The sequence below is a fragment of the Pipra filicauda genome, unplaced genomic scaffold (genome assembly GCF_003945595.2).
Source record: "Pipra filicauda isolate LSUMZ 115617 unplaced genomic scaffold, ASM394559v2 scaffold23_size5868930_pilon, whole genome shotgun sequence".
Taxonomy (NCBI): domain Eukaryota; kingdom Metazoa; phylum Chordata; class Aves; order Passeriformes; family Pipridae; genus Pipra; species Pipra filicauda.
Genome location: NW_024104354.1, coordinates 4,548,091 through 4,560,179, shown reverse-complemented (window position 1 = coordinate 4,560,179; position 12,089 = coordinate 4,548,091). Strand labels below are relative to the sequence as shown.

Genomic DNA, 12,089 nt, shown 5'->3' with positions numbered 1-12,089 from the left:
GTAGATAAGTGTTCCTGTGACATGTGTCATTTAAACAAAAGAGCTTTTGGCATTTAAAGAAGAATGCAGGGAGAAGATTCTTCTTATCTTCCCAGGCACAAAGGCTGGATATATAAAAAATGTGCATATTGATCATCCAAACAGAAAATGCCATCTCACTAAGGGCTTATGTACACATGGAGTGCTGTGGAAGCAGCTGCTTCTGATCAGGTCCTCAGTGAGAACACACTGGAAATACTTCTTAGCATTAAAAGAGATAAGCCTTTAAGCTAACAAGTCTGTGCAAAAGCTTATGCCAATCTTTTGCAAAGCAAATATCTTATTATTTAAATACACTTGTATTCTCTTCAGGCATAGTGATTGTGGTCTGTGTTTAGCTGAAAATGGCTTTCCCCTCTTGAATGCAGTCTTCTTGAGCATTAATGTATGGGAATGATAACCATGTCCCTCAAGGACTGCAATGACATTATAGCTTTGTCAAACATGTATTAGCAAACAGTATGAAATCACTGTGGTCATCTGTATGGCATAAGGGAATCACAATACTTATTAAGTCTTAAATATCAAACACAAGCCTTTTATTAGGACCTTACTTTGTGCCTCCTCCCTCCCCTCTGCTTTCCTCAGCAAGACTGGATGCCCTTTCCTCACAGCACAGCACAGCACCACGGCCTCTCCTCTATGCCAGAACTGAATGCAAGAGGCGCTGTCCCTCTGTGTCATGTAAACTGAACAGCCAGGCTAGTTCTCATTTCTGTGATAGGACATGATGCTGGCTCATGTGCCTGAGGAAAAGATACAGGCCTTCACTCAGATCAATAAAACTCATTCAACTCAGTGAGGTTGAACATACAAGACAGGATTATAGCATGGGACAAGGGTGTTAGAACCAGACTCCTTATGTGACAGGATCTATGCAAAGAAGAGAAATTGCTTCTTTGAAAGCATTTTAAAGGGAAGAATTTGCAAAAAGGACTCATGAGCCTTGGTTCACAAACTAGATCCAAAATACTGACATAGAATGTCTGAAAAAAGCCTGGGTTTGTTGGGAAAGTTACTGCATCCCACCTCGTTCACACTCATCCTAACACTTAGAGCAACTAAGGAGCACCTTGCTTTTTCTAGACTGTCTCATGCTCTCCTTGTATGTGAAATGCTCCAAGTCCTCAGTCATCTTCATGGTCCAGAACTGGACACAGCAGTCCAGATGTGGCCTCACCAGTGCTGAGCAGAGGGAAGAGTCATCACCCTTGACCTGCTGGCACCATTCCACCACTGTAGCCCAAGAGGCTGTTGGCTTTCCTCTCCTTTCTATCTGCAGAAGCCTGGCTTCTGGTACTTTAGTGAAGAAAAATTGTGGTAGTAATGTATCATACCTTTCAAACATTCAGCAGATGACATCACCACATTCAGTAGAAAAGTAGGAAAAGAGAAAAAGAAAATCAGTAAAATGCACAACAAATTTATTTTATTCAAATACCAGGCTGTACTCGCCAGTGAAACAAACAGGGCTGTTTTGAGCTGCTAGAAGAGAAATACAGATTTTTGTGAAAAAATGCTTAAAATTTATTTAAAATATCCAAAAGTGATGTGTCAGCCACTTACAAGTTCTGTACACACCTGCAAACCGTATTAACTAGTGATATGCATAGAATTAGAGTACTCTGAGTGATACTTTTAATACTTAAATGTTCATCCTCATTAAAATCAGTTACAATTTGTCTTGAATAAATTAATGTGAGACTATTAAGAAATCCTAAATCAATTTGCATTAGGGAAAATTAATCATTCAGTAGAATTTTAATAGACAAGTCTGAAGATACTACAAAGAAAAAGTCTTTTCAAGCAGACAAGAAAGTATTTTAAGGCATTTTTGTGAGCTTTTGCTTTTTAACTCCTCAGTAGGACTAAAAATAGGTATGCCTAGGCTTTGTAAAAATGTTCTCTTTTTCCACCCTGCTGTCTGGGATTTCTGGATAGGTCACTCTGATCAAGTTGCTGTTGAGTCTGGAAACTGTTGGTACATCAACTCTGTGTTTACATATCAGTTCTTGATAATTTTCCCTGGAAGTCAAATCACTGCCAGAGGGTTATGCACCTCTCCTAGGTCTAACACTTTTAGATACACAGGACTCACTATGCATGAGCTGCATACAAGGACTAGGTTCAGTACCACCCAAAAATGTTAAGCACACCCTACCGGCGCAGCTCATGTGCTTGCCCAAATGAATCCCAGACAGGAATGTGGCAGGTCTAATATCAGCATCGATTACATGTTCCCTGCTAAGTCCACTGAGATACTCATTCATGTAAACAGAGGGTCTCCCTATCCCTGCTCAGCACTCACAGGCTAGGGGGGCAGGACACAAAGGGAGGTCCCTCCATCTGGGCCAAGGAGGTCCTGTATCCTTTCAGATATCATGCAACCATTTTGCTCTCATTTTCATTTTAAGATGTACAAAGTAAAAGGAAATTCTTCAAAACAAACACTTGTTTAATTTAAAAAAGAAGAGGTTGTGATGCCCTTCCTGTACCTTTTCTCCAGTGGAGTGACGTTGGCCATTCATGGGTGTTGCAGAGAGGCATCTGGGGCTGCCTCTTCCCCCAACCCCTGTGTCGGAATATGAGGTACCACAAGGTGTAGGTGAAGTTCTTCAGCATTGCTTTTCTCAGACTTCTTAAGGAGGGCAGCATGTGCCTTTATCTCAGTTTGTAGAGTCAGCACAAACACTAACCTTTCACCTCCAGCTTCTGTCCATCCTTCCTGGTTGCATTTTCAGAACATTGCTGAATATAGTAGTTCTAGTGTGATTCTAAATATTAGCTGTGCAAGGGGTTATAGAGATGGCAATGCTATCTAAGTTGGGTGTTCCTGGGCCTTCTGAGTAGCACTTCCCTCTGAGAGGAGTGGTATTGCTTTCCAGGAAAAATTAAATGTTTTGCAACAGTATTACTTGTACATTGTTCATCATCTGAAAGAGTGGCAGAATCTGGTAATTTCCAGTTTTGAGTCTTAACCTGAAGCATGTAAGATTGGCCAAAGAAATTGGCCAATTGTTCACCTAAGACATCCCTTCCCTTTCTACCTTTCCCTTCTCAAAAAAACCTAAGGAAACAACCATGCAGCTGTTTCAGTAAGGGATGTTCCTTTTGCTTATACCCTACAGTGATTCAGGAAATAACTGGAATTTCAGGTGTAATGAGAATGAAGAATTGGACTTGGCATTATTATCTGAATTCATTAATAAATATGTACAGAAGAACTCTGTCCCTTCAAAGGATTATGAGACATTAGCTGGTTTGACTTCTTCTTCAGGACAACTAAGCAGTTTATTTTCGTGGGGGATTATTATAGGTAAATTACAGCCCCATTGCTCTTCATGAGACAAGAAGGACACTTTCATGAGTAGCTTTTTCTTACAGTTGTGGTCAATCTTAATGTGTGAAGGACGGAGCTTCCTACTTGTTTCCAGTTAATTTCAGAATTATTTTGCTTCAGATGTTTCTGAAAACAAACAAAACAAAATGACAAGGTGAAATAAAAAATTTTACTTTTGGATCTAAAAATTGCACAGAGAGTACAGGTGAATGAGCTCTCGAGTCAAATTAATGGCTACAAGTTAGGGCTTGTCTGTGCTGTAAAATGGTTTGTCAGTACCATTACACCAGCAATCCCAAGACTATAGCAAAAAATAAAGCTAATATATGACTCCAACACAGCTATGCCAGCAATTTTGCCTAAATAAGTGAAACTCATACCAGTAAATTTTTCTTTTAGCTTATGCAGTTTAGGGAAATATTTTACCTGCATGGGGCCAAAGAACTTATCTAGTCAGTATAAACTGTGACTCCAGCAAAAACTTTTCCTAGCGTTTCTCCAGTATGATTACAACCATGGTGCCTGTGTCATGTTGCTGGTCTGGCAGACATGGGAGAAGAGATACCTCCCTCTTGGAGAGCGGCTTCCAAGAGGTGTGCCCTGGGGCTGATGTAACAAAGGTGTAGGCCTGGAGGGAAGTTAATTAATAATTTAATTAGTATTTAATGGCAATATGCCAGTGTACTAAGACTTCACTAGTGGGCTCTGTTCCCAGCTCTGCCACACTATAAAAATGTTTGAATCTGCTGTCTGGGGTGTTTGAATGTTTGAATCTGCTGTGCTTGTGCGTGTAGGAAGAACATCTAGAACATCTAAATAATCGTGGTAGTCTCCCCTGCCCTTGGAGTCTCTGAACCCACAACTGTTTTGAGGGTTTGAAGTCCTGTTTGAAGTCCTGCTTGTGTCAAAGCTAAGAACTGATCTGCAGCTCTAAGAGTAGCACCCTTTATTTGCTCCCTCTTGATTCTTTCTTCCTTCTGGAATCACCATTGGTTGCAACCTAGAAAAAAGCTCCACTTCACATATTAGGGGAAAGTGGCAGTTGAAAAATTACCTAACAATGAAAATGAGCAAAGTAGATGAAAGTTACTCAGGAGGGAGACTTTCAAAAGTGCTGAGAACACACAACTACATTCATGGATTTGGGTTCCTCACTCCAACATCCCCAAGGCTACAAAGTTTGCCGCAGCCTTTCAGCCAGAGGCTTTTCTAAGACAGAAACAGCTAACTTAGAGGGTCAGCGGTACAAAAGCTCCAGAGAAATGTCTTAGAAAAACAGTACAAAAGGACTAATGAAGACGTGGTTGAGTCAGAAAGGCTGGTTTTCACTTGTAGTACTGACTCTACATTTCAATTATGAAGGAACCTGAATCTCAGCACAACCAAGGTAAAAAAAAAAAAAAGTTGCTCCTCAATCTGTTTCATACAATTACTTTAAAAATTTGGTACAAATTGAAAATACAAAAATCTACTTTACCTAAACAAAACCCCCTCAGCTGTTCAGTTCATGAGAACAGGAAAACACAGCTGTGTATTTTTTTCATTCCCTACTGCATTACTCTATCTTTTCTACTCTTCCTTTTTTTTGTCTCCTATTTAATAAGCACAGAAGGTTAGTCAGCTGAGACCATTCCTTTTCTGGCACTTATGTGCAATTCAAGTCCAGAAAGCAACGTCCTGAAACAGTCTGACACTAGTACTCATTTTCAGCTCTCCAGGCAGCTGGACCACATTGTTTTTTCAGCCATGAGATTACAAGGAGCTATCAGGACCGGAGACAGAAGCTGCCTTCTCTGGTTTTGCTGCTATTCTTTTGTTGCTACTGCTGTTCCTGCATGCACGCCTCTCATTTTTGTCTGCAGGGACATAGGAGGAGACATTACAGCAGCACCACCGGTATTCCAATTCAGTGCAATGGACCTTTTCTCTTCCAATTTTCTCACACCCAAGAAAAGCCACTGTTGACATCTTTAATACCACCTAAAAGACTGTCAAACTGAAGGCTTTCCTCCTTAAAAAAGCAAAAACAACTCATGGCAGTAAAAGAGGAGAAACTTGTCTTGTTAAAAAGAAAGCCACACATTTTAAATGCTTCCAGGGTGGTGTGTTTTTTTCTTAATTTCTCTTGAATCTTTAATGAAAGGTTAAATAAAATATGTTAATGATGGTTGTTGCTATAGCAAGCTCATGCATCCGTAGTGAAGTCCCTTGCTTAATTGCTTATTGTTCTGGAGTGATGAGGTCATATTAACATCATTGACCCACTGGGCACATTTTTTCTATCAAAATTAACATAGTAATGACCTGAGGCAAGTCTCTCTTCTTCCTTCTCACTGTTGCTTAGGATGAGGACTAACTCTTAGTAGTATCATCCTGGCATGCTTCAGCCCTGACTGTGGAAAGATTTTGAGGGTGACACTGGTGAAGTACTGCAAATAATAAATACTGGGTTTTTTTAAGTAGACCTGACTGTTGAGGTTTACTTCTTTATTTCATTAAAACTATTTTTCCTCCTAATGACTCTATTTGAAAGTAATTTAGATCAATAGATTCAATTTTGATAGATCATACATACCAAATAATTAAAAGTGGACATTAAAAAATAGCATAAATATCCTGAGGAAAGAAGGGACTATGGGTGGGAAATAGTTGACTGATGAATTCTTGAAGAACTAACATGATCAGATATTAAGTATTGGCACAGGTGAAAGAGACAACATATTTTGGTGCATTATTTCTCTACGTATAAGCCTAAAAGAGCTAGTTTGGTTACTTTATCTGGCTAGATATTTTGTAAGACTTTCGCCCACATTGAAGGTTAATTGTATATGCCCACATCAAATCTGTATTTCTCTCAATGCTCACATGTGAGGAAGCTTAATAGAAATTTTAAATGCTAGAAAAAAGCCATAATGGAGCATTTCTGATGGCTGGGGGAGACCAGCAGCTGGAGGAGCCACATGCTCCTTAGCTAATAATTTCAGAGGGTGGATACTTGTGAGAGCCATCAAGGATGATAATTTATGAGACTGCTTTATAATCCAGACAGTGATCTCCCTCAAGGTGGCAAAGGTCCTTTCTTTCATGTTTTGCTAGAGCCCCACTAGAAGACAACTAATAAAGTGAAACCTTACCTCCACTGATAGGGAGTTTAAAGGGCAGGTGGATAAAGTCTTAAAGGAGCTGATGCCATAACAGTAAGTACTATAATCAGATGCTGATCCTCTACCTGGCTTGCTTCTTGAGAGCATGCTTTTCCTTTAATACCTATAGCTGCAAGGGGTATTTTAGTCAAAAGAAAATTTAATTCTCTCTTTCTCAGCTTCTTTACATGACAGAGCAAGACCCCACCCTCAGTGGTATGTGGACTGAGGAAATAATGTGTTACGTGAAACATACTACTTTGTTTCATTTTTCAGTCTTTTCTGTAACTTTGGACTTTCTGCAGCTGTGAGCAGGGGAATAGATGGTCTCACGTATACCACACACTGCCCTGGATGTCATGTTTCTGAGGGGTTTGAACATTTCAGAAAAAAAATAACAGCTTATTTCAGAGTCATGATGTTGCTTAACTCAAATACAACATTAACATTGCATGCCAGTTAAAAATAAATGGACATTACATTTTGAAATAAAATACTGCTTCATAAAAAATATTTTTTTTAAATCTCTGAAACAAAAAATTTCAAGTTTCTCTGTGTTTTCATGAATTTCTCTTCACAAAAGAAGCCATTCAGCTGAATCAAATGAAGTTCATACAAGGTTTAGTTGTGAGTGAAAAGAGCTGAGACCACATAGTTTCACTCATACCTAGAAAAAGTCTCATCTCTGTTTAGCTGGAAATGATGCCTAGAGATCTTTAGAAGCAAAGACTCTCCTCATTAGCATCTAAAGCCTCTGCAGATTGCTGGAGCAGAACCTTGAGGTTTAAATGAAAACACAGATTATTCCTGAAAGCTTTTAAAGTGACTAAACTTAGTCACAAGGCATCCATTTCCAAAAAGAGGAAAAGGATTGAATTCAGAGTATTATAATTTGTTACAGCAAACTGGTACAAATCAGAAGAAATGCCTGTGCACTTCTATCCCCAGAACAATGATAGGTACCGCTTTAACAAAGGTGACACAGCTAAGAGTGACAGGGGGTCACAGGCGGCAGCTCAGAGGTGCCTTTCCTGCCATATTCATAGGACGTTTGGGGTAACAGCAGCAGCCCCAAGGGAAAAACTTCTCTTGTTTCAGGGAGTGAAGATTACTGTCCAGTCTGAAAAATCACTCTGCCTGCTCTTGTTTGCATAAGTGACCATAGGTTATGCTCACCTTCTTCCTTCAGAGATTGCGGGTTTATTCCCAATGCTGCTGTCGTGAAATGCTTTTCTTATGTTTTCAATTATGTTTTCATCCACGTAGCTGTAGTCATGCTCTTCTTCCTCTTCTTTTTCTGCCTCATAGTTACTTGTTAAGCCTGAAAAATTAACAAAAAATAACTGTAGGAAATGGAAGACTCTGCCCTTGGCCTGAAAAAAAAAAGTACAATTCAAACAGGCAATCATAAAAGCAAAGAAAACAATGTTTCATTTTTCGCATAGTACTAATACCTCTAATTTGACCACTCCCTGCTACCTATGCACATATAACTAAGGTTTATTGAAACGTTTAAATGATATAATCACTAACAGCATAAAAGCAGGCAGATAAAATTATCTGACCATAGTAAGAGAAGAGTAGTCCACTTGCCATGAGCCACACATACCATCCTTACCACAGATGTGCTCCCATGCTCCTGTGTTTCATTGCCTGACAAAACGAGCCACTGCAGCTAGGAAAGCAGGGTGTTACCTTGGGATTTCCTAGAGCCAGAAAACCCGCTTGCTGCTTATTCTGAAGGGAATAACAGAGACATAGTCTTGAAAGTGGCTTGAGGTTAAAATGAAAAGTGTTGAAGTACATTTCTTTATATCCACAGAAACTAGCTTGAAGTAACACTGAGGACAAGCTTTTCAGAAAGCAGCAGCCCTTTTCCAAAAGGGCAAAGATGCTCACTGGAGGCCTCTTGGGAGTTCAAGGGCTGGGGCAGCCCCTGCTTTTTATCTGGGCACAGCAACAGTTTCACATTACAGCTCACACTGATGAGCTGCAGACTGCTGTCAGGAGGCCCAGTCTCCTCCCATGCTTGGGTGGTCCTACCACTTCCCTGAAGCTAGAGGAAGCTCCGCAAGACACATGGGACCACTGGTCTCCTGCAGAACCCCATAAGGATCAGTCAGTGAGTGTCCCACATCCCTCCTCTAGAACCATCCCATCCCTCAGCTCAGGCTGTGGTGGGGAAAAGCCAGGTAGCAATAAGACCAGCCAGGGCTGAAGTAGTGGCAGTGGGACCAGCTGGAGCTGAGGTAGTGGTGGAGGCATCACCAAAGTCTCCCTGCCAAGAGCAGCTCACCCTTGAAGTTTATCGGGAAGACTATAATTTAATAGAGCTGAGAGGATACTGTATTTCTACAGCAAAAAGTTTCACCTGAAATTGCAAAACCACGTGAAACACTGCTTTGGGTACAGCTGGTCCTGGTCGTTTAACTTGCTACGACACAACCTGAAACAACCTACAGTAGTGCACTAACTGACCTCCCAGCAAGGCTGTGCCTGTCAAACATGTCCTTCTTTATGGGACCAAGCTTCTCAAACACGAATCCTGCCAAGTTTACTCTTGCAACCATCGTATGCCCCTTCACCAAGACAATAATTGTATAATCTCTCAGTAGTCTCCAAATCCCATTGTGTTCCTCCTGAGACTCTCCGTGGCTGGCGTGTCTCTCCCTGAAAAACTGGTTAGTAATAATTTCTTTCTGAAGTTGCGATCCTTTCCTTTATAAGTTTTTTTCAAGGCTAGAAATAAACACCAAGTTAATCAAGCAGCTGTCTGGCCACACCAGTACACAGTCTATCACAGACCAATTTATCCACAAGTCCCCTGCTACTAAATTAGCAAAATATTTCCAGATCTAGGCATCAAAAGGAAAAAACCAAAACAAAATCCCAAACATATGATTACAAATGTATTGAAGATCTCATTCACACATATGGCCACTATCTTGTTAATAACCATTTCCAGGTTTGTAGTTCATTTGCAATTTGGCTATGTTTGATATCAGTAAAAGTAAACTAATGAATAAAACAGGCACTGAAAGAATAAGCTAATCCCTGTGATTCAGCAAGGGAAATATTGTTTGTGCACTTAGACTTGCTAATACGGATATAAGGTACAGATTGCTCATGGGTGGCATAGCTAGACTTTCTTCTTTCCCAAACATGTGCAAACAAAATTATACGGTTCTAAGTAAGACAGCTCAAGGAGAAAGAAAATTAATGTCATCAGGCCAGACTAAATCACAGCTGTCCCCAGTACCAAACTTGTGCAGGATGCCTTCTCAAATGTATATATTTACACTTCAATAAAGCATTAAGCAATGAATAGACAAGCTGAACAATCCCAAGGGGATTCTGAATATTGAAATCAATGCAATTTACTTCCCTGTTTGGAAAAAAAAATCTATTACCCTCAACATTGAATTACCTAATCAGATAGGTCATGTCAGCCTGCCAAGAAAACAAGGCTTATGTCATCATGCTGTCTATCCATTCGTCAATCTCTTTGGTACTTTTACAAGTTTATTTCTGCCAATTTCAGTCAGATTTGAAAAGGGGGCAGAAGTCTTACCGTGGTTACAAAAGCAAGATTTGAATTAGTTCCTCCACTGAAAGAGAAGGACGCAGAACACAGCTGTTATACACTCTGTTTGGCAGCAGACTGCAGGATAAGTCAGCATGTGCACATTGGTTGGCCATTCAACACACACATAGCTCCAGACCTGCTCTTTTTCATTTGATAGGAGCACCATAAAGAGAGTTTTGGTTATTATCAGGAAAGGCAGAGAGGAGCAGTAGGGGACAACAGACCTGAATACTTATTAAACCAAATTTCATTAATTCTGCTCTTCCTGGAACAATTTATATAATTACGTTTGCCTTTACAGTGGAAGGGTAGTGCTCTGCAGACTAAAATTTTCCATTTATCTCACTTGTATCTTCAAGTGAGTAGGATTTGAGTTTGTTTTTTTTTTCTCAGAATATACTTGCTGTTTTTCACAAATTTCAGGATCAGAAATGGTTGTCATAACTCTCCATTTTGGCCTTATTCAAAATGTAGGCAACAGAAGCAACCCAACCCATCAAGACTCTTGGTTGGATGAAACAAGTGCTAGAGGCCCCAACTCATGTACATACAAGGCTGGCTGCACACCTAAATGCCTTTGGCTGTGTGATCATAACACATTTTTATAGCTATGGTAAATATTTAAGATCAGTATTTACAGTGCATAAATTAACATTCAACCACACAGCATTTATTGTTTATTTATGCCTAACTTGAAAAAAGTAATTGTGAAATATTCTGCATAATAATATTATGGATTCAACATGGTAGAACCACATCTTTATTTCTGCACATCACATAAGTGAAAATGCACAGAACGGAAGGCACATGCATAAACCAAAGTGTTTTTATGAACAGTAGCATTTTATTTGCTGTGAGCCTGGTTCTAATGCTCCTCAGTGCTAATGAGAACTAATTCCTTAGGGACTGCTACTAAAAGTCGTTCAGTGACAGCAGAATCTGAGCCCATAAAACTAATGGATTGTTCCTTGAGCTAATATCCATCAACCGTTGCTTCATGTGATGATGTAGTGTATCTTTAAAAACTGTTAAGTGCTACAGTCCAAATATTTCATATAAACTGTAGAGTTGCAATTCATGTACGAATAATGTTTATCTCCCTCTGGAATCTACTAACCTATTGTTTGGAAAAGTTTAATCTTAAATTTAATTTCTTAAAAAAATCTTAAGTTTCCTGAGAGACACAACTGTTCACCTCTTTAACTGTCCCTTTAATTTTTTTTTCTTTCTCAGTTTTTTTTCTAGTCTATCTTGATGGTTTTATTGAACTTTTTGAGATCTAATTTCCACTGTTGTGCCACTGCCTTGTATAAAATAAATCTCCAGTGTATCAACAGCTCTTGCAGATCAGAAATGGTTGCCATAAGTTTTAAACAATCACATATTTCTTGCCTCATCACACGTTCCAAGGCCCAGGGCACCATGAACCACACTTTCCCAGGCTCTGAAGTGCTGCTCGTCAAGAGGCTGGAGGAGCAGAACCTGCCAGAGAGTGGGAGAGGGGACTGACATGATGTACCCTTTAGTTACACTACATATAACACTGCGATATCTTTGCAACCATATCCATGAGCTCCTGCCTGGAACCTCTGCATATTACTGCAATTAAAACCGACCATATCTAATAAATCAGTAAAATGTGGAAGCCTATGCTTTCTTACCCCTGCTGTACAGCAAGTTAGAGTTTGGTTAAGGGCAAAGCTGACTGAAAATGTTTAAATATAATTTACTAAAATGTACTCACCATCCTCTGAAATTAGATGATCTCCGTATTTTAAGCAAATTTCTCGCCTTTTTTTAAACTGAGCTCAGAAGATGTGGCAGCCAAGAATAAGTTTTGTGTTTACAGCCCAAAACCCAAGAGTCTTTTTTTTTTTCTTTAAGATAGTTACAAGACCAGAGGAGCCAAAGAATCTAATAACAGGTTTGCTCTAATCAAAGCCTGAGCTGAGTGTGGAAGCTGGAGAGAGTTGTCACACAT

At 39.7% G+C, this 12,089-nt stretch overlaps 1 protein-coding gene across 1 annotated transcript in view; it reads right to left on the bottom strand.

Annotated features, from left to right (window-relative positions):
• Positions 1-7,694: 7,694 nt before the first annotated feature.
• THEMIS (thymocyte selection associated) overlaps positions 7,695-12,089 on the bottom strand; it is a 72,583-nt gene continuing 68,188 nt past the window's right edge. Inside the window, exon 6 of the mRNA XM_027751257.2 lies at positions 7,695-7,843. Coding sequence (XP_027607058.2) covers positions 7,695-7,843 — 149 coding nt within the window. The remainder of the gene's footprint in view (positions 7,844-12,089) is intronic.